The sequence below is a fragment of the Melopsittacus undulatus genome, chromosome 10 (genome assembly GCF_012275295.1).
Source record: "Melopsittacus undulatus isolate bMelUnd1 chromosome 10, bMelUnd1.mat.Z, whole genome shotgun sequence".
NCBI classification, from domain to species: domain Eukaryota; kingdom Metazoa; phylum Chordata; class Aves; order Psittaciformes; family Psittaculidae; genus Melopsittacus; species Melopsittacus undulatus.
The window spans coordinates 17,323,870-17,348,417 of record NC_047536.1 but is presented as its reverse complement, the minus strand read 5'-3'; the positions used below and the strand labels follow the sequence as shown (position 1 = coordinate 17,348,417).

The 24,548-nt window shown below is 53.6% G+C and overlaps 1 protein-coding gene across 1 annotated transcript in view; it reads left to right on the top strand.

The window, feature by feature from the left end:
• Positions 1 to 24,548, top strand: part of FLT4 (fms related receptor tyrosine kinase 4) — a 54,418-nt gene that overhangs the window by 622 nt on the left and 29,248 nt on the right. Inside the window, exon 2 of the mRNA XM_034066974.1 lies at positions 20,131 to 20,227. Coding sequence (XP_033922865.1) covers positions 20,131 to 20,227 — 97 coding nt within the window. The remainder of the gene's footprint in view (positions 1 to 20,130; positions 20,228 to 24,548) is intronic.

Here is a 24,548-nt window from a genome sequence, read left to right as displayed (position 1 = left end):
GACGGGAGGACGCTGCTGCCGTCCCTGCGGGTCGTGGGGTGACCGGTGGGGAGCACTCGCCGTGCAGCTCGCTGCGAGTAGGGGGAAGCCGCATGGGACTGCCGCAGGAGGGGTTTCTTAGCGCCGGGCCGGGAGGGGAGGCTGGAGGCCGGCTCCATGCTCTGAGTATTTGGTTTTCATGAGCGGGGTCATTAATTTGTGAGCGCCGGGCAGCGTGTTGGGGAGGAGGGTGCGAGGAGGTGGTGGTCCATGTGATGCCGTCCAGGCTGCCTCTACCAGGGGTCAGTGGCCGCTCTGGTCCACCTGGGAAGTCACTCAGAGCAGATCCTGGTGAAACGCTTTTCCTTCCCATAGCGCTTCTGGGGTAAAAGGCTGCTGGGCAGTGAGTCAAGCCCCCTGGCCACAGCTTGGGTCATGTGGATGTGGGACCGCGGCAGAGATGGGGCTGCAGTGCCTGTCCAGAGAGCAGAGACCGTGGGGCAGAGTGGAGATGGGTGGGAGCTGCCAGGGCAGCAGAGCTGGGGCACCAGCCCCACCAGCTTCCCCTCGGGGAAGCTCCTGCTCACACAGGTAGAGCATTTGTCGCCTGTATCAGAGCAAGATGGACAGAAAGTTGGTGATGCTGGAAGCTTGTGATGTGGGGAGGTGAATTTGGGGAGCATAAATAGAATTCTCTGTAGCCTCAGCTCAGTGATTCACTGTCACTGGTGGCATTTGCTGCCATCATTGAAGTGAGCTCACGGGAGGGCTGCAGGTCCAGCCGCAGAGATGCGGCATGGACACCATCACCGGCAGCAGCACCATCAACCTGCTCTGCCCAAAACACTGCTGACGGCTCTGGTGCCACCAGGCTGAAGGACCCACCAGGCTGCTGGAGCTTGGGGGAGCTCTGGGAGGCAGGGGAGGAAGGGACCTGCTGCTGGTGGCATCGCGGCAGGAGCTGCTGCTGTTCAAAGCTCTCTTGTGAGCAATTTGTAAAGCATCGCGTAGCTGCTCTCAGGTTCTTTCATCTCCTGGAGGTGCGGGGCTGGGTACTGGGGGAAGCTCTGGCCAGCACGGCTGCACGATGTGTGGGGCCTCCTCAGCACAGAGCTTTGAAGCTCTCCGACATTGCCTGATTAGTGCAGCGACGACAGGAGATGTGGAGCTGAACCAGGGGATCATACTCGGGGGATTTGCTTCCTCTTCTGTTCTACCTGAGACCAATTTGTCAGTGTATAAAGGACACACAAATTCCTTGTTAGCTGTAATGTCAACTGGTGAAAACATTTGCTTGCCTTGGAAGCAGGGATGGGGGTGTGAGACTGTTCCACCTGCGAAGGGTGAAATATTCATCTCGGCATCATGGTAACTCTGTCCTGGCCCTTCATCCTGCTTGCTCCTCCACCACAGTACCTGGTTAAATGCACCAGGGCTAGGAGGGGATGCTATGTGTAAGAGCCCACAGTCTTTCCCTACATCCCAGCTCCACAGTGCTTCAAGGATGGAGTGGAATTGGGAGTGTGTGCTCCCTGCAGAGCAGTGCTGACCACCCCACTGCCAAACAATCCCATGGTGGGCTCTGGCTTGCTGCTTTCAGGAGCAGGTGCCCTCAGTGTGAGGGAAAGGCCTGTGCTTGTGTAGGACCTGAGCCGATTACGCTGGCTGGCGCTGCCTGCCCTCCTTTAAGGTCACACAGACCTTCCCGACTGGGTGCTCTGACAGCCCCGCACTGACCGTGCCAGCAGCAACATTTTCCTTTGCAGCTGGGATTTGAAGCACTTGCCTTATTGCAAGTAATAAACACAGCCCATTTCAGCAACACCCACCCCGAGCGCACAGCAAACCGTGCTCTGGCTTAACCCAGTTCATTGTTAGTGATGAAGCAGAGCCAGGGACTCCAAGGAGGAGCTGGGTAATGGAAGGGATGCAGCCCTTGGTCCCCGGGGAGGGGACAGCCGTGGCCCTTGTGCCCTGCTGTCTGCTTAGGAAGGGTTTTGGATGAATGGGCTGTAACTGCTGCCCTGGGATCCGTGTGGGGCACACAGCCCCGCGGCTCACTGCCTGCACAAACAGTCTGCTGCTGAGCTCAGTTTGACGTCAGGTTGGGGTGATGCTCCCCCAGCAGCACCGTGTCCCCAGCCAACACAGGCAGGGTGGGAAGGGGCTTCTGCCAGCCACCTCACTAAGCTGCCCCTCTCCCATGGGCCCGCTCCATATGGGATCACAGTCCCTGGGGTGTCTCTTGGCCCCACGTTGATGTGGGGCTCTCCAGGGCTGGCGTGGGAAGAGCAGGTGCTCCCAGCTGACAGGGAGGGAACAGGCTGTTCCCAGTGTCCCAGGGCAGTTCCTGGGGAGGGAAAGGGAGAGCAGGATCCCACGGGAACGGCAGCAGTTTCCCAGTGATGCACAGGGCATCCGCAGTGCTCAGGAGGCTGCTTTGCAGAGCAGGAGGGGGCTTTTGATGGGTGTCCAGGTCTGCTCATCTCAGCAGCTTTGGGAAGCAATGTGAGCTCTGGAGATAGCACCCGTCTCACCCACCTTCTCCCCAACCACTCGAGCTGGTCCAGCACAGGCATCTCCAAATGAACATAGGGTCTTTGTGTTCAGCATGCTGGCCTGAAGCAGCCCCAACCAATGGGGACAAGCTGGGGGTGACCCTCTCACCCCCATTTTGGGGGGCTGTATATTTAAACCCATTAGTGGGGAGAAGCTGCAATGAGCCTGAAGTACTGAGGAGTCTGGAGGGGTCCTGTAGGTGAGGGGAGCAGCAGAAAGCCCTGCGACGGCCGGACCCCACTGCGCTGCCCATGGAGGGTGGGGAGCTGGAGCGGAGCAGCAGTGGTTGTGGTGGTTTCCGTGTGAGGAATGACGAAACGTCACAGGGCTCTTCCGCTGGGAAAGACGGGCCGGGGCATTGCGACACCAGGCTGCACAATCACTGCTCGCCTGGAGAAGGCTGCTCCTGGTGTGTCCCTGTGCTGGCAGGATGCGGAGTGCGATGGGGGCCAGTGGCTTGTTGTGGAGCTTGTCGCCAAGGGGCCTTGTGGGTGTCAGGTTTTTGCCTGGGATCATGCATGGAAAATACATGGTTTTGCCAGGAAAAAGCCCACAGGTCATTGGTTAAAGCTCAAAGCCCCCTTTCCCACCCAGGCTGTGAGCCAGAGGTGCCAGTGCTGTGCTTCACCTTGACTTGCCCCTATGCAGGTACCTCCTGCAGATCTCCACCAGGGCGAGGGGCAGCAGGGAGCCAGGCAGAGTGCCAGAGGGTCCCACACCAGCTGGGAGCTATGGGGGGACTGCGACTGCCCAGTGCATCCCAGTGTCTGCTGGGGTGACCAGAGCTGAGCCTTCCCCTGGGCCAGAGCTGGAATTATCTTGTGTCCTTCATTAGGAAAAGAAATACCGCTGCAGCTGCCCTGGCATCTAGTGCCTGGTTAAATTAATTCCAGGGGTTTTATTGCCTCTGGCTGTCCCAGATCTTTGTTTCTTGTTTCACGTTGTTAAAAGAGAGGGTTAGAGGGATCCCAGGGGGGCTTTTTTCTCTCCAGCCAAGCTGTTTTTGGTACACAGTATTATTGCCCATCTGTGGTGCCTCATTGTTAATCCAGAATAGTGGAAGTGGAGATGGCCTGCAGTCAAGTGGGCGAGGAGGCATGAGCTGCGGGCAAATCACTGCATCTCTAGGTGCAAGTTCAACAGGAGGAGGGTGAAAACCTGGCCCCGCAGCAGCCGGCACTGAAACTCCCACTGAGTTTTATAAGCTGAGGATATTAAGCAGGGAGTCTCTCCTGGAGTCGTTTCCCTGCTGAGGTGGCAGAAACAGGTCTGAGCCGGTGACTTGTGTTTCACCTTACAGCTTCTCCCACGTGTGGATTGTTTTTCTTGCTGCGTTTCTGCCCCCTCCTTCCAGGGTGAGGATCTCCAGGGCAGGTTTTGCAGGCCAAGCCTGGAGGTGCCATGGGATGGATGTCACGTGCTAATGAGGGAGGGTCGGTTTAGGGGGTCAGGAAAAGGCTCTAAAGTGGAGGAACACAGAGAACATGCAGAGAACACAAGCACGCAGAGAACACAAGCACGCAGAGAACACAAGCACACAGAGAGCACAAGCACGCAGAGAAAGCAACACCACAGGTGATGGGGAAAGGCAAGCGCTGTGGTCTCCCTGACTTTGAGCCCTGCTGCTGCTCCCCTGCTCTGCTTCTGTGCAGTGAAAGGCAGCAGGTACCCCAGGGCTGTCCCCAGGAAGGACCATGAGAAAGGGTTCAGTGGATTGCAGATTGTCCTGGTCCCTCTTACTGATGGGCAGAGCCGTGGGTGAGCAGAGAGGAAGATGAGATGTGATTTTCCCTGTCTGCAGCAATCAGGACAGAGTTGGTTACAAGTCCTGGTGGAGCCTGGAAAACCCAGTTTAGTTGAAGAGGGATAGGCAAGAGAATAAGCTCAACCCTGCTTCTGATCTCAGTGCATGCATAGAGAAAATTGATCTAAATAGCTCAAGAATGCTTTTGGGACCCACTGGTGCCATGCAAGGTGTAGCCACCCATCTGCGTGCAGACATTGGAGGGGTTAAGCCTTCTCCTGGCCATAGCTCCAGTTGGAAAATGCTAGCCAGTGTGCTGAGTCCACCCACCTTGATCTGCAGTGTGAGCGCTGGTAATGCAGCACCCATGCAGCATCCCATCCCAGCACCCATACAGCATCCCACCATGGCCACACTGCACAGCACGGTGAGGCCACCCGCCCGGGCAGGCTGCAGGGGCCAGAGCATCCCCCTGGGAAGGGTTAATCGAAGAGGAGCGGTGCCGATGCCAGGCTGGGTGTCCAGGTTCTCCCTTGGCGGAGGTCAGTGGTGGTTCATGGGAAAGGAAAAATTGGCAGCTGGGCCGGATGTCCCTGCATTTCCCCTCTTCCTGCAGCCGCCTGAACGACGTTCCTTATTTAGCTTTCCTGACGGACAGGAGGAATCTGATGGCGGAAACTGTCACTGCCTGATAACAGCTCAGGGACCCCTTTATGATGGGTGGCACGGCAGGGAACTGGAGGAGAGAAGCTGGGTAGCTGGGGCTGCCCTCTGCTCCAGGATTTTGGGGGTGTCTGTGGGTATGGAGGGAAGGGCACTCACAGCCCTCCACTCTGTGCTGGTTTGTGTATGGACCCCCTCAGTGCTATATAAAAGACTGTCAAGGCCAAGAAGTGATGGTGAATATGTATCACATTGGCACTTCTTTTTGGTGAGGCATCTGAGCTGGTGAAAGGGCCATGGATGGGAAGAGGGGAGGCATGGAACATAGCCACCCTGATGATGTCTGGGACCAGGTGAGGCATTCTTTCCATTCACTGACAATGAGGATGTGAAGGGCAGCCAAGGCTGGGTTGTTTCAGCAGGAGCTGGGAACGATGACCAGCGCCAGGAGTACATCAGTGCTGGGACTGGCTCCCACACAAGAGTGCTCTGACCGAGTAGATAAACACTGCAAAGAAGATGTTACTGCATGTTTTATTGTCCCCAGCGTTCTTTCCACAGAAGCTGGCATCTTGTTAGCATCTGAGCCATTCTCTGCTATGTGCCCATGGTGACCAGCCTCAAAAACCACAAAAGGTCCTGAAATACAGCCTGTATTTCAATGTATCCATTGATTTTTATCTTCCATCTGTAGAGGCCACCAGGCTGCTCCCATACCAAGAGCATTGTTTCCATGGCAATTAATGTATTTAAAAAGGGCAGAATGTACAGCAAGACTGTACTTTTTAAAGAGCAAGCCCTGAGCAAGGCAGCTCTTGCTGCTGGACTGGACCTTGGACTCTCAGCCCATGCAATGCACAGGTTGGCATCTCTTGGGATGCAGGGCACGGTGGCACAGGGCTCGCACAGACCTGTGAGGCTACAGCCTGGAACCCTGAGGTCAGCAGCCCTCTGCTGCTCAGAGAGTGTTGTGTCCCCTGGGGCTGGATGCCCCAAGGTTTGTGTCTGATCGTTTCAGTTTTAGCTGAGCATCTTCCTCCAGGACCTCAAATCTCAGCAGGAACTCACAGGAACAGTTTCTGTGCTCTCTGAGCAATCCATTATATGACCAGGTCACCTACCTGAGCATCCGTGAGATGCAGGATTGAGGTTTAGGTCCTCAGACTATGCTGGTACCTCAGGACTGAATGCTTCTCATTTCAGCCAAGTTCAAATTGCTTTTGTTTGCTTTCCATCATCAAGCAACAGAGGAGATGCACATAGAGGGAATTGCTGTATCAGTCCATTTGTGGTTATTTATTGCTCTGTCGGTGCCACAGGTGTGTGCAAGGCTGGTAGACATGGGAAGGAAGCAGGAGCCCCTGCCTCCTGCCCTGAACGCCAGTACACATTTCAGATGTGCTGGGGATGAGGTAGGTACCCACAGGGGATAACAGGGCTTTGCATCCTCCTGGTTATTCTGCGGCAGAGAAAGCAGCAAGATTCATACTGCCAGTTGTTTGAAATTATATTTGTTTCATATGGCATCACTTCCTAGCATGATGCAGAGTTGCCATTGCAGCGAGATGAGTTAACTTCCTGATACAACTTCCTGGGCAGGAGGCATCTCACCCAATCCCATCACATAAAACTCCAGTGTACAGCCTAGGGCACTTGCTCTACAGTCAGTGTGAGGGAGAAAAGCTCTTTTAGAGATGCCCCATCCCATCCTTAAAGAGGTGTTGAAGGAATTGCTCTGGGGAGGTGATAGCTGAGACTGCTCCCAGCCTGTATGGTGTCCACACATCTGCATGTCCCCAGGACCAGCACTGTGCCTCTACCAGATTGCATTTCACCCCATGATCCATCCTCTTCCTCACTGGCTGCCCTGGCTCTCTCCACCACAGCTTGCGGCTCCATGAGGGGACAGGCATGGACTGGTGGAGGGTGAAATGAAAGAACAGCATCAACCGAAACAACCAACGGCCCCAGCCTCTGGAGACGTGGCCAGGAGGAGGCTGGGAGGTAGCAGGATCATGCGGAGTGAGCAGTAGACAAAGGAAGGAAGTTTTTATTACTGGGCCAAATCCTGAAGTCCTTCAGTTGTATTTAGGCCAATGCTTCAATGACTGCAGTGGAGACTGGACTGAGTAAAGAGAAAAGAAAGGGCTTCAGGATCTGGCCCCTGGGTGATTGTGTCACATGGGAAGTTTATAAGGAATCTGCAAGCTCACGATGGCTTTGCTGAGCAGCCAATGCTAGCAGTGCCCATGGCAGCCAGGCCCCTGCCTGGGTCACTGTCCCCTGTCCCTCTGGGGACACGAAGCACCCATCCTCTGGTGGGTTCACATTTCAGCTGCTGGCAGGGCTTCGTGGGGGTCAGCAGATCCTATGGAGCCAAGTGGAATGGTGGCTCCACAGGTTTGTGATGGTCTGTCTGCGCATTCATGAGACTCAGGGTCCTCCATCAGCTTCCTGAGATTCAGAGCACTTGGGCTCCTCACGCAGCAGGGAAGTCTGTTAAAGGTTTACTGGTTTCATGTGTTCTCCCCTAAAAGAAACTGCAGAAAGCTGTGTGGCAGAGCCTGGAAAACCCTCCATCTGTTTCCCTGCATGTGGAAGGGTCTGTGTTTGCTGGGAGAAGCATGTATGTGTCTGCACAGACACACTCACCTGTGCTGACAGTGAGGTTCAGCTCTGGGCTTGGCTCTCCATTGTGACTTCTTTTCCCCATTTCTGAAATACTGGCATCTGCTGAGATGGATGTTGGATATGGTGACCTATAAGAATAAATACTGGCAGAAGTGAGGGTCAAGTCAGCAGTTTCCATGGGTGACAGTGAATCTTGATATTTACTAAGGCAAGAAGGTTGGGCATGAATTGTGGTTTATACTCAGATTTCGAAGTGCCAGCTCAGAGCGATGGCAGCAGCAAAACTGCATCCAGGAGAGGTGACGGCATCCAGCACCCACAGAAATCCATCACTTATGTGTTGGGTTATCCTAGCCTGAGCAGGGTCCCCAGTGAGGTGTAATCTGGTCTAAGTGGCCATCATCCCTTCACCATGCTGCAGTGCTCATCCCTTGGGAAGAAAAGGGCAGAAGTTTAATGGTGTGTCCCAAAAGCATGGTGGATGGCTGCAGTGTGGGATGCTCCCATAGGAGATGCGTTCACGCTGAGAAAATCCCAGTGCTGCTGGGCAGGCAATGCATGGTCCTGTGCTGGGATGAAGCATGGGGAAAACAACTCCTTGCCTGCAAATGGGGCTACCTAGCGATGCCTTTGTAAAGCAATTCAACTGATGTAGTGTGCATCTGGTCCTGATGACTCCTCATTTGGTTTGTTGGCTGTTGCCAGGCTATCAGACTTGGCAGGTCCCGGGCTGCTGTCTCTAAGTGCTGGTGCTGGGATGGGATCTTCATATCCCCTCTGGGCCATGACATCTCAGTGTGCAGGTGAAAGGAAGCCACAGCATACCCCATACCACCCTGTTCTGGGCAAACAGACTCAGATGCAGTGTATGTCCTGCTGGGTGACAGCACTGCAATGGGATTTTCCCACTTGGCCAGATAAATCCACCACGTTTGCTTGCTCACATGCCACAAGGACTAATGGAGGCAACCAGAAGGCATGGGTGGGAGTTTGCTGTCCCCAGTTTGCACACATGAGGATGGGCAAACCTCCTGTGTTGTAGGGAGACTGGAATCTTTCAATGACATCAGTCACACCAGAACTGCACCCAGCCCAAGATGGGATGCTGCTGCTGTGGTGCCTGCATTGCCCAGCATTGCCCCTCCACAGTGCTTGGTATTTCACAATATTTATGGCTGCTCCTCACCCTTGGCTGCTTAGACAAATAAAGCCTAATGCATCCTGAGGTACTTAATCCCTGGCTCTCCAGCCTCCCAGCAATAACAAGGGCTGGGTGGCATTTCAAAGAATGCTCTGGGGAAGAGGGGGAGAGCTGGGGTCTATTTTTTATATGGCAGTGGAAATACAAGCCTGCATTCATTGAAGATAAGCAGCGCTGGCCGGGCCAAGCTCCCGCTCCGAGGTTATAGTGGTGATGGAAGGCAGGAGACTCCGCGCAGCGCTGGCCCCACAGTAACCTTTGCCAGAAGAAAAACACTTCTTAATACAATAGTAGATTTAAAAAAAGAAGAAAAATAAACAGGGCCCCATGTGAACTTAGGAAACCTGTGCTGGCCTGAGGAGAGATGCGCTGCCGAAATGTCCTGAACAGCACCTGGAAAGGCTCTGGCACCCAGACCCACGTTGCTGGGAACGGGAAAGGGCCCATGTGTGTTCTCGGCCCCTTGGTTCAGTGTGGTGCCAAAGCAGCTTCTCCTGCCTTTGTGGTCCAAGCCAGTGTCTTCCCTGCGTTCACACCTTGGCTTTCCCAAGGAAGGCCATCCCCAGCCTCACCCCACAGCTCTGAGCACAGAGTACCTTGAGGTGACCAAATAGGGACAGCCAAGGAAGTGGTGTGTTGTCTCTTTAGCACAATTTCCCTGTTAGTGCTTGTGCTCTTTTGGTGGAAGTCATTAGCATGTGTAAACGCTTCCTTCCCATTGCGTCTGCTTGCGTGCTCTCCCTACTGAGCTGCATGGCAAGGGAAGCACCTTTGAACGGGAAAACAACAGTCAGGCTCTGAGCATTAACAAGAGTAACGGGGTGTTTATGGAACTTGGTAACCCTCTTGTAAACTATTTTTAAGAGGCAGCATAATCTGTTTTAGCTAAACTGGCCTCCAAATAGCACCAGGGTCCAATGCTGCCATTTAGGCTGGGTGTTTCATCGTAGGAACTGTGCTGTGATAGTGTGACATTTCCAACTCAGCCTTTCTTGGAAGGGAATTAAATGAGTTTCATAGCTGCGTGAGGGGTGTTATGTGGAGGTGGAGAGAGAAATCTGTGCAGATGTTAAACAGCCAGCTAATCTCAAGTGACGCGAATGCCCTGATACACTTTGGCTCTTGGAGATGATGATTATCACCTCCTGCTGCAGCGGTTCCTGGCTTGTGGTCACAGCTCTGTGCCAAGAGAAACGGAGAGCATGTGCATTGAACTTGCCATCACTACCCTGGACAGCCCTGTGGGGCTGGCTTTCCTCCCAGTGCCCCAAGTCACTCCATCTTCAAGTCTTTCTGCCCATTAAGAAGCAGATAAGATCACTGACCTGGGGGTGAGGAGCAACCAGCAAAGCCCTATGTGGGGGGAGAGCTTTGCTGTGCTCTCTGGAGTCCTCCCCTCTTGAGGACCCTGTAGAGAGCACAGTAAGGTTTGTATGAACGCATGAGGGGAGGCTCTGGGTTTGGCCAGCTCCGGCTGCTTCCAGGCATGGCACTGCACCAAGCTGTGCAGTGTTTTCCAGGAGCTCTGCCATTTCTTATCCCCTGTGTTGCTGTAGGTGCATTTACCCCAGGGAATTGCACCTCCTGTCCTGCTTGTGCGGGTGCCGGGAGGGCTCTCAGACCTGCAGCGAGCGCTCAGAGCTGCTCTCCCAGCAGCCCTCCCTGCTTGAGCACGTCTGACCTCGTACCTGAGGCTTCCTTCCTCTGCACTACCTCTGATGACTAATCCTGCTTTGAAGAGCGTGTGCCTGTGATCTTCCTGCCTCTTCTCGTGCCCACCCCGGCGGAGGCAGCCGGGGGGGTCGTGCAGATGCACACGTGCGGGTGTGCATGCGGGAAGCTGCGCCGGGAAAGGGGGTTCGTGCTCTCCTGCTCCCCGTGCTCGTGAGCACTCTTCCCTTTGCTTTTTTAGTGTTATTATTATTTTTAGGTTATGCTCGATGCTTGAACACCCTGCTTTGATAATCAGGAAGTTTAAATTCTTCCTGCACTTTGCCTGTACTTCCTATTTTCTGGATCCATCCACATCTCATGGAGCTTTTTCATGTTGCATTGGCTCAGGGATAAATCCATTTTCTTTGTTCCTTCTTATCTTTCATTAGGAGAAATCAGGATTCCTCCTTTCTTGCTTGAGTATCTTCTTTTTTCCAAGCCAAAGCAGCCCAGTTCCAGCTGCCCTACCCTCTGTGGCTCAGGAGGGGATGGAGGTACGAAGAAGCTGCATGAGGAGCTTGCAGGAAGCCTGGAGCAGATGAGGGATTGAATCCAGGTTTTCCAAGGCCAAGATAATCATCTAATTGCAAAACTGTTGTTCCCCACTTACCCTGTTCATCAGCTTCTCTGGCACTCAGCAGCAGGAGATCAACTTGAGGATGGGCTGTGCTGCAGAGAACAGGCACTGCCAGCTCCAGGGCAGCTGTTTGGTTTGAGGGCTCTGAGTTGATTTCAATTCACAGCAAAGTAGCAAACATCTGGATGCAAACTCCAGGGACATGAAGATGGAGGAGCAGGTCTTTTCCGCTTGGCATGGTGCCTCCCAATCCAGCTGTGTGGCTTGCAGACCCCTGTAAAAGCCCAGCATGGCCAGGCTGGCTGCAGCAGGAGGCAGGCAGGGTCTGCAGGTCTGCTCATGATGGGGACAACGGCTCTGAGTGGGGTACAGGGGTTTCCTCAGTGCTCGGCTCAGCCTGTCCATATGCCAGCAGTCTTGGGAAGAGCTAAACTTCAAAGGCCAGCCATTAAGCCCACACACATCAAGGTAAAAACAATCCTGTGACTTGTTTTTTTCTTTCCAAGTGCTGCTGCCCTTTTCTCTCTGTGCTCAGTGCCCACCCTCGGGCTCTGTCTGCCTTCCCAGCCAGCTGCTGCTGCTTCATCTCCCACTGAGAGCTGGATGCCAAAGCTTCCCTTAGGTTGAACTCCATCTTTCCCCAATGCACATCTGTGGCTTGCTTTGACAGGAATTTCACCTGAGCCTCTGGGAGCTCATGATGGAGATGTAGTTACTGATGTCCAAAGTGAGGGTCTCCTCTCTGCTGCTGCCCAGGCTTTTCCCTTCTTCTGCCCAAGTATTAGAGCTGGTCCTGACCCTGCATGAGCAGATGGGGCTCCAGGAAAGGGGACGATGCCCTGGCATGTGCAGGGGAATCCTGCCCTATGCACCCACTCTGCTTTGGTAGTGGGCAGTTTTGAGGCTCCTAGGCCTGGATGTCTCACCCGGATCAGCATGTGTAGGAGCTGGTGATGACTTGTCCTCTGGGACCATATTCCTCTCTTTGGGAATCTCTGTGGGCCTCCCACAGTGGCAAAATCCACAGTTTAGCTGAGTTGCATGAGAAGGTGCTTTGTCATCTGCCTTGTAACTTCATCAGGTACAGTGTGAGAAGCAGCTGATGGTAATTTTCTTTAGTCGTTTCCCTTTGTCACTGTATAGGCTTATCCTTTCTTCTCAGTGGCCAGAGATGTCTCTTCAGTGTCCCATAGGTTTGTACCACTGCTGCCAGAGGTATTTCAGCCCAAATACCCCCCTGGAGTTACACCTGGGTGTAAGACACAGGGTAGAATTCAACTTTAAACCCTGCAATGGTCAGGAGCCCTTGAGCAGTCCCAGACAGTTTAACTGGAGGTAGCAGGAGTACAAGCCACTTGTCCAAAGACCCCAGTGCCCCCAGGAGGGACGTCCTCAGCCCATCCTGACCATCCGTTCTGCTGGCAGAGCCTGTCTTCCAGGTAACAGATATGGCCCAACACTCATTTCACACAGGCTGTGAAGCATCCATCGCCTCCCTGCAGGTTAGAGACGTAATGAAGGGTGTTAATTTCTGTTACCAGTCCCCTAAAGCCATCCGATCCCTCTGCTCTTTCTGCACCATGTTAATCACATCCTGGGGGGGGCAGGGGATGTGAGCAGGGCAAGATTGTCAAAGAAGTAAATTAAAACAAGAGGAGAAGCAACCGGACAGCGCTGAAGATGTGGGAGGATTTTAATTGAGTTTTGTGAGGTTTAGCCATGCGGTTAATAGGGGCCACTGCAAGAGAGGTGGCTGTGTAAGCTGAGCAGGGCGACTCAGCGTGGGCTCCTGGCAGTGGCACAGTGGGAGCTGCCGCTGGTGTTTTTGCAGGTCTGAGGATTTCTACCCTTTGAGGAGTGAATCCTGTGGACAGAATAGGTCCTGTTCCTGCCTGAAGGCACTGCGCTCCCGCTCCCTTCCCTGCGCATCCCACTGAGCCGGAGCTGCCCTCCGAAATGTCAGGGAGAGGAAGCAATCCTTGGCTTGTTAGTTTCTACAAGGAAATAAACTGCACAGATGGCTCGAGCATCCTCTATCTCAAAGGCAGGAAAAGGATTCTCCGGGCAGGAGCAGGCAGCCAACAAACCCCGAGCGATTCAGGGAATGGGGGACCAAACAAAGCGGTGTCTGGCCAGCAGCAGAAAGGGTGGGCCGAGGGGAAACGAGCTCTCTGATGTGCAGGAGCATCCCTCACCCGAGCAGAGCAGCAAACAGCCGGCTCCCCTGGGGCCTGGGGAGGCTGCTGACAGCAGAGATCCTGGAGGAGGTCTGCAGGGTGGCCCCGGCTGACCCGCTGCCCCAGGCCGGACATGTGGCTACCTGACAGAGGCTAACTTTGGCTCAGGACGTAGCCTCTTGGGGAGGATGGAGTAGGGAGTGAGCGCGGGGGGTGTCAGGGAGAGGAAAGACAGCAGGAGACAGAAATGCAAACATGGGCTGACAGCATGGGGCAGGGGGAGGGGAGGAGGAAAAAGCAGGGTAAACCTGGCAGGATGGAGCAGGAAACCAGGCTGGAGTGAGGCAGGGCAATGGTGAGATAGTGCTTCCTGCGGGGGGAGAAAGGCAGACAGATAAACACTCCCAGACAGCGCTCCTTGACCCCTCTTTAGGATGCTTTGGGATGACGGCACCATGGTGGCTGTGCCCATGCAGACCAGAGTGCCTAAAGCAGGTGGCAGCATGCTCAGGCAATAGGTATAGCTGTGCTCTGCTGCCTCAGGGCAGCTCATTTGTGACATACCCTGCTTTAAATCCCTGCCTACAGGCACCAAGGGACCAGGACTGAAGGATGCAAGGACAACTTTGCTCCTCAGGACAGCCCAGCTCTCTTGAAAGTGTATTCTGCTTTCAAGTTCTTCTGTCTCTGTCTGCTGATGAGACTGCCAGCTTGGAAAGCCCAAGAGCTGCTGCCTCCATGCACCAACTTACCCAGAGATGTCCTGGGGCAAATTAATGTCTTGTTATGCCTTTGGTGCTGGACAGGAGGGATCAGGCACCCAATAATGATGAACACCTCTGTGTCTGTGAGAGTTGGTTGGGTTCTTGTAATTATTAGTGCCTTGTAGCCCTTGAATAGTGACAGCTTGCTCTGGTTGAAGCAAAGGAACACCTGATGATTTGAGAGTATCCTCACAAAGCAGTGAGGACACAGATCCACCACACTGTTGATTCGGTGCGATTGGGGGCTTGGAGGTCCATAGATTAAAATCTCTGGACAAAAGGAGTGTTGTCTCACCATTAGCATCGCCCACCCTGAGAAGGGGAAAGGCATTGCTCTGGATCTGAATGAGCTCTTTGTGCCTGGGGGTCAGTTGTGTGGCTGGGACAGTGATCAGTGATGCTGCAGTAGCACAACACAGGGTGCAGAGGGTCTGATGCTGCCCAGAGGAGCACAGCCCCCGTGTTTAACCCCTTCTGGGGCAGGTCTGATGTAATGGTCAACCCTGAGTTGCAGAAAAAGAGCATCTTTCATGAATGTTGTAACAGAAGGGCCTGCTTCCTTTGCCCTTGTGCGAATACATCATTCTGGGAGGATTTCCAGTTTTCTACCATTATAGGGTTTGATTTATTCATTGGTTACACCTCAGCCGGTTTCCATCTTGCCCACAGAGGCCTCTAGCATGCCACCTCTCTGTTTTTCAACCCCAGCCTCACCACGAGCATGGGTGTCTCCTGGCCAGAACCTGCTCCATTGGAGTGAATTCCCACCATGGTTTGGAACTCACCCTGCCCGCTGTGAGGCTGGAGAGAAAACACCTGGTATTTCACCCCCACGTTTGCTGGAGCCTGCCATTCATTTCTCAGCCTTGTGTGATATCTCACCTCTCTGCAAAACAAGCCTTCCTCCGTGCTGGCAAGCACCGGGAGGAAGAAGAGGAGGAGCTGACAGCCCTACGTCCAAATTCCCCCTGCTGCCCTGCCAGCTGCCTGCTCCTCGCATGACGTGACACTCATGCGTTGCCACTCCAGCCCACAGCTGGATGCTTGCCCTGTGCATGAGAAGAAGTCACTCCATGAGGGAACTTCACAGCCCTGTAGGTGGGAAGTTGGCCCAGCTCTGCCTCCAGCATGTGGACTTCCATGTGTCTGTGGGCAGCTGCAGGTCCTCCAGCACCAGGGCACTCGGTGACACCAGCACAGGGCAGGTGGGGAAGAGGTAGCTGGAGCCACAGGGAAGCTGGCTGGGGTTAGTTCCTGCAGGGCAATGATGCACGTGCAGTTTTAACAGCAAATGCTGCTAATTTGGACAATACCAAGGACTGGACAAGCCTGCAAAGCTGGAGGAGAGGTCTGCAACGTTTCTCCTCCCTGTCCCCCAGTACCAGCTATTGCTGCTGTTCTGCATCAGAAAGGGTCATTCAGTCCCTATTTCATCAATTGACAGTGAGGTACGAGAATTTTATTGCTGGCTGTCCAGGAGCAGTGTGTGCTCACGTAGTAGCTATGGTGCATGATTGCAGGTCTAAGTGCATGCCTTGCCCTGCTTGCAAGGGAAGGACCCATTGCTGGCTTTGCAGCTTGCAGCCAAAGGTTGGGGCCGGGTGTAAAACCTAAGTGGAACAGGAGATGCTTTGCAAGATGGGCCACAACGGGCTACAAGGTGGTGCTGGGTCCTGAGCAATCCCAAGGCGTTCAGAGTGCTGTTGAGCACTGGCCAGGGAGGGGTCACAGGAGCTGCTTGAATCTGGTGAGTCAGAAGAGGCTCATCCATGGGCTTTGCATTGCACACTGGGGATGTGGGTAAATTGAGGGGCTCCATCCTGGATCCTCACTCTGGAGATTCAATTACCTACCACAAACCTGCCAGAAATCCCTTTTGTAGAAAGTGTCCTGGAATCTCAGGTTCCTGCCTTGCTTTGTCAGGATGCTCATTGACTGGGAATTTTGCCTGGATGCCACAAAGTAGGGGTGGGGTCGCAGAGTCAGGAAAGCTTTGTTATAGGAAAAGACACCTTTTTTTCCCTTCCAGCCTATCTTTTGCCCCAGCACTGGGGCAGCCGGGGCGGGTTGGGCTGTGCATGCGAGGTGCAGGGAGACCAGCAGGAACCCAGAGGCTCAGCAGTACCTGCGGTGGCAGGAGCAGGAGCCGTGCCGGTTAGCTGGGGACACGCGGCGGCTGCGGCCAGCGCCGGGGAAGGAAGTCAGCGAGAAGGACAGAGTGTGAACAAACCCTGTCCGGAAAGGCGCCCGTTAATCAGTCAGCGGGGCCGACTCAGCAGAGAGAGAGGGAAGGGGAAGCGGAGAGGGGCTGAGGTGGTGTGCGGGGGCTCGGAGTGAGGATCCGGTGCAGGGCTTCCTGCGGGTGGAAGCAGACGGGGAGTGGGAGCCGTGTTTTGTGCCATGCTATGCCTGCACCTTCACCCGTGCACAGCCTTCGCATGGGTTTCCAAACCCCATTGCTCACCGCAGCCATGCTGCCTCTGACATAAATGCTTTGCAGTGATTTAACCATCTGCAGCCATTACAAGGGAAAAGAGCCCCATGAGCTTGGAGAGGTGGGGTCCGGCACAAGGCTGGAGCCTGCAGGCTGCTGGGTCTCTGCAAGATGCCCCAGGGTGGATAGCACTTTCTAGGGTGAGCATAGGCTTGCCCAGCAGGCAGGGAGAGCCCTGGGATGCAGGACCCCAGCCCTGCCGCTGGGCTGGGAGCTGCAGTGATTTCAGGGTGCGGAAAGAGGCAGAGGGGGATGGAGGAAATGGAACCAGCAGATATAAAGAGAAGGCCCTGGGTGCAACCTGGCCCCTTTCAGAGCCGAGCGCCGAGAGATCAAGGCTAGGAAAAGGGCTGGGAAATGCACTTCTCTGAAAATAGACAAGGTGTGAGTGGCTGTGGGATCCTGCTTCCTCTCGCTGCATCCCATCAATCCCCCTCTGTTTATTTTAATATCCCGCTGCCAACTTGCTTGGAAACCATCTTTTAAAAACAAAGCTTGCTGGGGCTGCCGCATGCCTTTTTAATTACACTAATGCTCTCCCTGTGCAAGGGCACAATTTGGTGCGTATGAGAGAGCAGGATCTGCTCGGAGTACCGAGGAGATAAAGCATCACCAGGGTTGGAGGTGGGGAAGAAGGGACTCAGAGGAGAGGAGGCACTCCATGCTCTGGAGACATCTCCCTCGCACCCTGGGATTTGCTGGAGACACAAACCATCTGTATGTCAGCAGAGATTTAATGGCCAAACTCGGCACCAAGTTCAGTGCTGGGGAGAGTGAGACACTGGAGAGAGCCATAGCAGGGCACAAGCTCCTCTGGGGATGGGAAGGACAGAGGCAGCAATGGGGTGGATCCATCTGGCAAGCACAGAAAGGGATTGAGAACCTGGGAGGGGGATAAAGCTGATGGCCTTGAAGATGCTTCTGCAGGCTGGGAATGGCTCTTTGCATCCTTTTGCCTGTTTTGGATGCCAGAGGTGCCTGTGGGCATCAGCATCCTGAGATGAGTGTGGGGCATCAGAGCGAGCGGTGGGTCCCCAGCATGATCCAGTGCCTGATGCTGGGAGTCCCTGAAGCTCCGGGCAGTCAGGGGCTGGACAGCCAAAGAGCCATCCCATCCCTGCGTCGTGGTGCTTTCGGAGGGAGCAGTGGTTCCTTTTCCTGTTGTACTCACGGAGGGCCATGGACAGGATGCATCTGCAGGAATCCCACAGCCTCAACCTGCACAGATCGTACTTTTCCTTTCTTCCCCTCCACCCCCTGGTGTTGTTTGCTAACAGGTCACTGTGCAGCACGTGAAGGGAGGCAGGGGGTTATTTCTGCAGCCATCCTGCTCCCTCTGAGCCCAGTGGTGGAGCAGATGCAGCGTTCAGCATCATCCGAGAGGCTCCTGTCACCTTGGACCGCTTATTTAGTGGTTCAGGCAAGGGGGACCACTCTGGTTTTAAGATTCAATTTGGCTCCAGTCACAGCCAGCCCCAGATATTGCTGTACCAGGGTTTTGGGGTTTGCTTTCTTCTTGCTGCCCCAGAGCACTGATGGGAAGAGAGGATCTGTTGTCCCAGCCAGCCCCATGGCAAGCCATATCCTTTGCATTTTGGGCTGAGCACCATGGAGGCACAGGCACTGCTGCTTGCTGGGGAGATGGACTGGCAGGCTGTGGCCATCTGGAGAGCAGTGTTTGCACTGGGATAAGCATGTCCAACATTAATAGGAAATGCAGCTTAGCAGTCAGATTCCTTTCCCCCCACCCCCTTTTTTTAATAAACCTCGTTACATTTTGAAGGGATTTTACCAAAAATGCGGTCATTTGTTTGCACAGCCCCGGGGCACATTTTTGTGTGTGACTTTTGATGTCCCCTCCCTTGGGGAAGGGGAGGTTGGAGGCATGAGGCAGGGTTAGGTCCTCCATGGGGGCTGAGCGCCGGTTCCAGAGGCCATGGTGACACCAGCCAGGGTGTGTGCTGAATGATGAGTGATGGCTGCTGTTGTTGTCATTGGGAGAGGGGTGTCTGCATGACAGGCCGTGGGGAGCAGGACCCACACACAGGCTGAGGCGGGCTGGGGCTGATGCTGCCTCACATGGGTGATGGAAGAGGAGGCAGGAGGTGGGGGGGGATGGCTGTCACCCCACCGTTGCCACGGGGCAGCCATGGGGACACCACCTCAGAGCCGCGCGCAGGCGGGAAGGAAGTGGAGAACAATCAGGGAGAACAAGGCCGGCGGCCCTGGGCTGGCGGTGCCGCTCCGCACGTCCCTGTCTGCTGCAGGGTCCCCTCTGCAGCCTCTCCTGGTGGCAGCGGACCCGGGCACCTCGGCTTCGCCATGGGCATCTCAGAGACCGCGTGTCAGAGGTGCCGGTGGCGTCTCCTGGTTTCGCCATGGAGACACATTCATCGTGTGGCTCTGCCATAGGGCTTCCAAGGGCTGCGGTCCTCAGGCACGGTTTTGGAGGAGAGGTGTCACACAGTGTTCCTGTTGCTGGCGATCTGTTACATCTCCCTGTCACATCCCTGATACATGGGTTGGAGTGTTACGGGGGAAGGAGACAGAGACGCACACAACATGGTTGCAAAAACCTGGTGTTTCTATAGAGAAGTGAGTTAGCAACGTATTTTTGCATTCTTTTCTTAGCATTAACATCTACCTGAGTCACAGCTTCACATTTCACAGCGTTGATGTTTTTTTTCTATTTCGAGTTAGTTTGCTTGCTTGTTTTTGCAGTCACTGAGACTTCTCTTTTGAATTATCTCACGTCTCCAGGAGCTGGAGTTTTAAGATAAAGATCACAAAGTAATGACAGTCGGTAACGCTGCTAATGAAAAACAAGGGGTATGTCTCTGAGGGTAACCGGTACTTCGAGATGTTTTGTCCATGAGGAGCTAGCTTAGGGTGCATGTCTGGCATGCCGGAGATGCAAGCACTGGAGAAGTGGGACTCTCCCGGACAAAAGCTGGAAGAACAGTGTGATAATGTTTAACTGCCTGTCCTTGAGCCTGGATAACTTCACCCCTGGAATGCCTGTCCAGCTTTGGTGGAGGGAAGGGGGCTGCTGTAATCTCCAGAGGCTTGGTCCTGTACCTAAGAGTGCCCAGCAGAAGAAGGGCATTCAGTAAATCACTGCCAGCTTCTGAGAGCATCTCTGTACAAATGCAAGAGATTTGCATTTGTGGTATCTGGGCACCCTGATTTATCCCTCTAATTACAGAAAACTACGTGTGTATAGAAAAATCTCCTGCCAGACTCCCTCCAGTTAACAGATAAGAACATTTCAGAGCCCTATTCCAAATGAGCTCTATCTTTGCCACCTGGTGAGGAACGGCCACACCTGAATTCCCTGATTTCTCATCTTCCATGCTTTTTCTGGCCCTCATCTGTGCTAGTCTGCCTGTCTGAGTCCAAGAACTGTCTGGCTCTGGGGCTGTTGGTGAAGAGCTGCTCACTGGAGCCAGAGAGGCTGCAAATGAACCACTTGTAGCTCAATGAGCCAGCATTAAACTGTCTTTTAGGAGCAGACTCCTATGAGCTGCTTCCTGCAAGAAGCCCATGATGCCAGGCTAGCTGCTGCTTACAGTGGTGGGTCCAGACTAAACGATGTCTGCATCATCCCCTCTCTCCTTTCTCTCCACAGATCTGGTGAGCAGCTATTCTATGACCCCCCCTACCCTTAGCATCACCGAGGAGGAACACATCATCAACGCCAAGGATACACTGACCATCACCTGCAGGTAAGGCACAAGCAAGTGTGGCCCTGCCTAGACTGCTCCTACCTGGTGAGTGTTGGAGGACCAGGCAAGGAGAGCTCATCAGGGACACTCTGCCTGCAGTACACCTGCAAACCAGCACAGCTGACTGTAAACCTTCCACACTCACCAAGTGTGAACTCATCTAATTAATTAATTGAAGAAGAAGCTGAAGATGTCTCAGAGGGGCTGGTGATAACCTCTGCTGTAGGCTTGTGGGCAGAAGGAAGATACAGAAACATTTGTATGCTCTGATAACTCCCTTGTAAGCTCTTTAGGGAAACTGGCCTTCCTGACTCTCCTTGTCTTTCTCTGATCTTGCTTATTCTCACCTCCTCAGGGGCTGCAGTTCTGGGGTTTAAATCTGGCAGGTTATTTGCAGGCACACTGAGAAATGTCCATGGGAGAAGGTAAGAATGTACCTACTGGTGGCTGTGAGAGGCTTCCAGCTTTCTAGGAAGCTGGAATTTCATGCTCTGCCTCGTACGCATGGGGGCGAAGAGAAGTCCTAGTGAGGCCAGGAGAATAACTGTGAGAAGAGCTGGAGCATCTCTGGTTGTTTTGGAGATGTGGCTCTGAGAAGATGATGTGCCTGAACTGATTTATCCCATGCTGGGACACTTGGCTGTGCATGTTTTCAGCACTACCCCTTATCCTGGAGAACTGACCAAGATCAATTTTCCAGAGAAAGCTGGAGTTTCCCTTCAGCAGCTGAAAGCAGATCCATGCTCAGGATCTGAGTGCTGGGGGCCAGTGGGGATATCAATTCAGTGTGGGCCTCAAATGGGTGTTCCTCAGTGTTATATATAACCATGGAGCAATTACTGCAAGCACTTGGCCGGCATTGTGTTCATGTCTTGTCACAAACATATTTAACTTTTCCTGGAACAGATGGCATTGGTTTTACTTTGTTAATCAGTTCATAGCCAGGGGAGAGGGACAGAGGGAAGGTTGTTGATGGTCATACTGAATGGGTTTCACCCCGTCTGGGAAGATAAGTGGTTGTGGGCTTGCTCATATGGTGACCTGGCGAGTCATGGTGTGTGCTGGGTTGTAGGAAATGCATGAGTTGGAGAACTGTGGTCAGCCATAGTGCTGCTGTGGGGGCATAAAGGAAAGAGTCTGGGGACTCCAGTGCTCTGCTGTGGCAGCATCCACAGGTGATGCTGGAACTGACACTCTCTGTTAAAACCTTGGAATAGGGGAGATTCAGTGAGATTATTCTGAATGAGCTTATAATCAGACCAGATCCTTTCTCAGCAGTGGCCCAGGGAAGGACACAGAAAGTGGTTGCAAGGCTGTGTTGCTCACAGATTGAGCCAAAGCTAAAGGACATCCTGAAGTTAAAGAGTTGTTGTTAAAGACAGTATCTTCTGCACTCAAGCAAGAACATATCTGCTTAGCACCATGAAGAGTGGAAAGCCTTTCTTTTCAGGTAACCCTCCTGGACTGTGGACAAGGCTGCCCTTACCTTGTGCACTTTTTAGGTATCAGTTAATATGAAGGAGAATCACGTGAAGTGGAAAACCAAAATCTTACTTCCAGTGCAGACTGTCCATAGCCTGCATCGTGCAAGCCACAGAGTCAAGTGGGAACAAGGGGCTTCTTTCCTACTGTAGTGCTAAGGTTCATCCTTCAGGCTCACAGCGCACTGGTATGGACACAGCTGAGATAAGGAAGATCCCTACCCCTGGCTCCAAGTGCTGTGCAGGACTGAACTGGCCAGCCAGAGAGCAGCAGGGCCACCTGCAAATAGTACTAAAACCCATGCACTCCCTGCTCATGTTGGCCCCTGGCTGCCCATCACTCCTGCATCCTGCTGTCCCAGCCGTGCTCCTTGCAGGCTGTGCAGTGTCCTTCACACCATCTGCAGGTCTCAGCATCTCCTGTATGGCTCAGAGGTTCCCCTTCTCCCTCTGAGCTCTCAAGCCTGTGTTTGTCTAACGCCTTGAGGAGAGGACTTTGACTGCAGGACACTATTATTTCGCTTGAATGAAAAGTAAATCTTTCCTGGTCCCTGCATCTCTGATTACACACAGCTGCTTCTCCAACCTCTTCTCTGGACCATGGCCCACCCTGGGAGGACCTGGCTTGTGTTAATGGGAGCTGAAGACAAAAACATGCAGACCACCAAGAGAACAGGCAAAAGAGAGGGTGGTGGGGCAGGGTAGGGCAGAAACAAATATGAAATCAAATCCAGGATCCAGGGATTTCCTGCTGAGCATCATGCTGGAGGTGCCTTCAGTTTGACCCTGGTCTTCCCTTGAGAGCAATGTCCTCTGGCTGCTCTTCAAGCTGCCCTGGAGCCTGGAGTACGAGCCTGCTTGAAGCAGTGCTGCAGCAGAAAGCTGAGTCAAAACCCACCATGTGAGACTCCCTGGAGACCTTTCAAGCTTTACCTACTGAGCGTGAGAGTCCCGCAGCCAACTGCACTCAGGCTCCCTTGCAGCAGCCTGCATCTCGCACACCAGCAGCTCTGCAGCCCACCTAGCATCATCAGTGACTGGAGTCCATGCCAGGCCATGGGATAAGTGATGTTTCTGGAGCTGGGCATGCTTACCAGAGACACAAAGGCACAGCACGCCACAAGGAGCCACCAGATGCTGGGGCTGTGCTTTTGCAGATGGCATCACATACAGGCGTGTTCCCTTGTCACCCAACACAGTGCACTCTTGAGAGGCCCACACAGAGCAGAGGACCAGTGTAGGAGCATTCCCCAAAATACAGATCACACCAGGGCTGGCTGAGAGCCCCAGTGATGTTTTGATCTAAGCATGTGGCAGAGCAGGGCAAAAGGGCTGATGCCCACATGGACAGTGCCATCTTTTATTAGCTCCCATCCTGAGTAGGAAGGAAAGAATATTGTGAATCTCTGCATTCATGCCCTCAGCAGCCTGTGCTGGGGAAAAGCAGAGAGCTTGTGCTGTTCCAGCTGATGAACATTGGAGCAGAGCCCACGGGATCCAGCTGCATGACACCAGGAACCTCCAGAGGGATCAGCTTGGTCCTGGCTGTGCCATTCCCATCCCGCCTCATCCCACCCTGCAGGTGCTGGGCACTCAGGTGGGGAGGGAGACATGATATTTACAGAAAGAAGGGCAAGGTTGTCCTTTGCTGCCCAGTGACTTATTAATAGAGATGGTTCACAGATGCACAAACCCGACTCTGATAGAGAGGAAGTCTTTGATCCCAGAGCCCTCTTGGCTCCTGTGGAGGAAATGGGCCTTGTGGAGGGGCAGAAGGAGCCTGAGGATAAGGCAATGCCCCACTGTAACTGCTCCAGAGCAGTGTCCAGGGGCACACACCACCTGCTGCTCTTTCCTACATGTGTGTGACTGCTGTGCACATCCTCTGCTGTGCTGAGGGGGGATCTGTCTTATTCCAGGTAAGCCACAAAACCAAGCTTTGCCCATCATAGCACGCTTGGGAGCTTCAGAGGATTGAAGGAAAGTGGTGCCAATTGCAACATCTCCCTTGAAGAGCATCTGTCCTGAAAATATTTAGGAAAACAGCTGTGGAGAAGCCCACAATGCATCTGTTTCCAGCTGGCTTCAGCAGGCTCCATCACCCAGCAGCACATTATCGGAGCTGAAGGAAAACAACTTGGGAATAAATCTCTGAAGGTGACAGGAGGGAGGAAACCATCCAAAACTGCTGCCTGGACCTTCCCTCCAATGCAGAGGGTAGATTCGGAAACAAACCCAAGTGAGTCTGGGCCTGTCATCCTCCCTGTCTTCTTCTGGTCCTCTTAAGCACACCATTGAGGGTAACTTGGACTCACACTAATGCCTACAGCTTCTGTGTCTCCACTGGCTCTGGTTGAGCAGCAGATGATCAAGGAAAGTTTAGAGCTGCCCGCAGGCTGGTCAGCAAGCCTGTTTGTACTGGCCCATCCGTGTTTATACAAACACGTGTCACTCAGTGCAAGCCTTGATGGTTAATAAAACAAGTGGATCTGATAATGTGTGAAAATCCCAGTGGGTAAACAAACAGAAAGCGGAAGCACTGGAGACTTGTACAATTACCCTGCTCCTTGTGGAGAGCCAAAAATGCCTGAGCAACCGCAAAGGGCTTTGGGGCTCCTTTGTGCAGTCGGGGTGTGAAGCGCTCAGCTCTGGGTTTAGAGCAGGGCCAGCACCATGGTCTGTGCTTGGTGCAGTGGAGCCATGAGCACAGCAGCAGTGGGAATGGCAGAGGTTTATTAGTATTTTCCCTGTGCATGCATAGGATGGAGAAACTCAAAGCTCAAGAGTTTTATTTTGGTTGAAGTGCTTGTGAGAGGGCTACTTAGGAAAAGCCTGCCAGG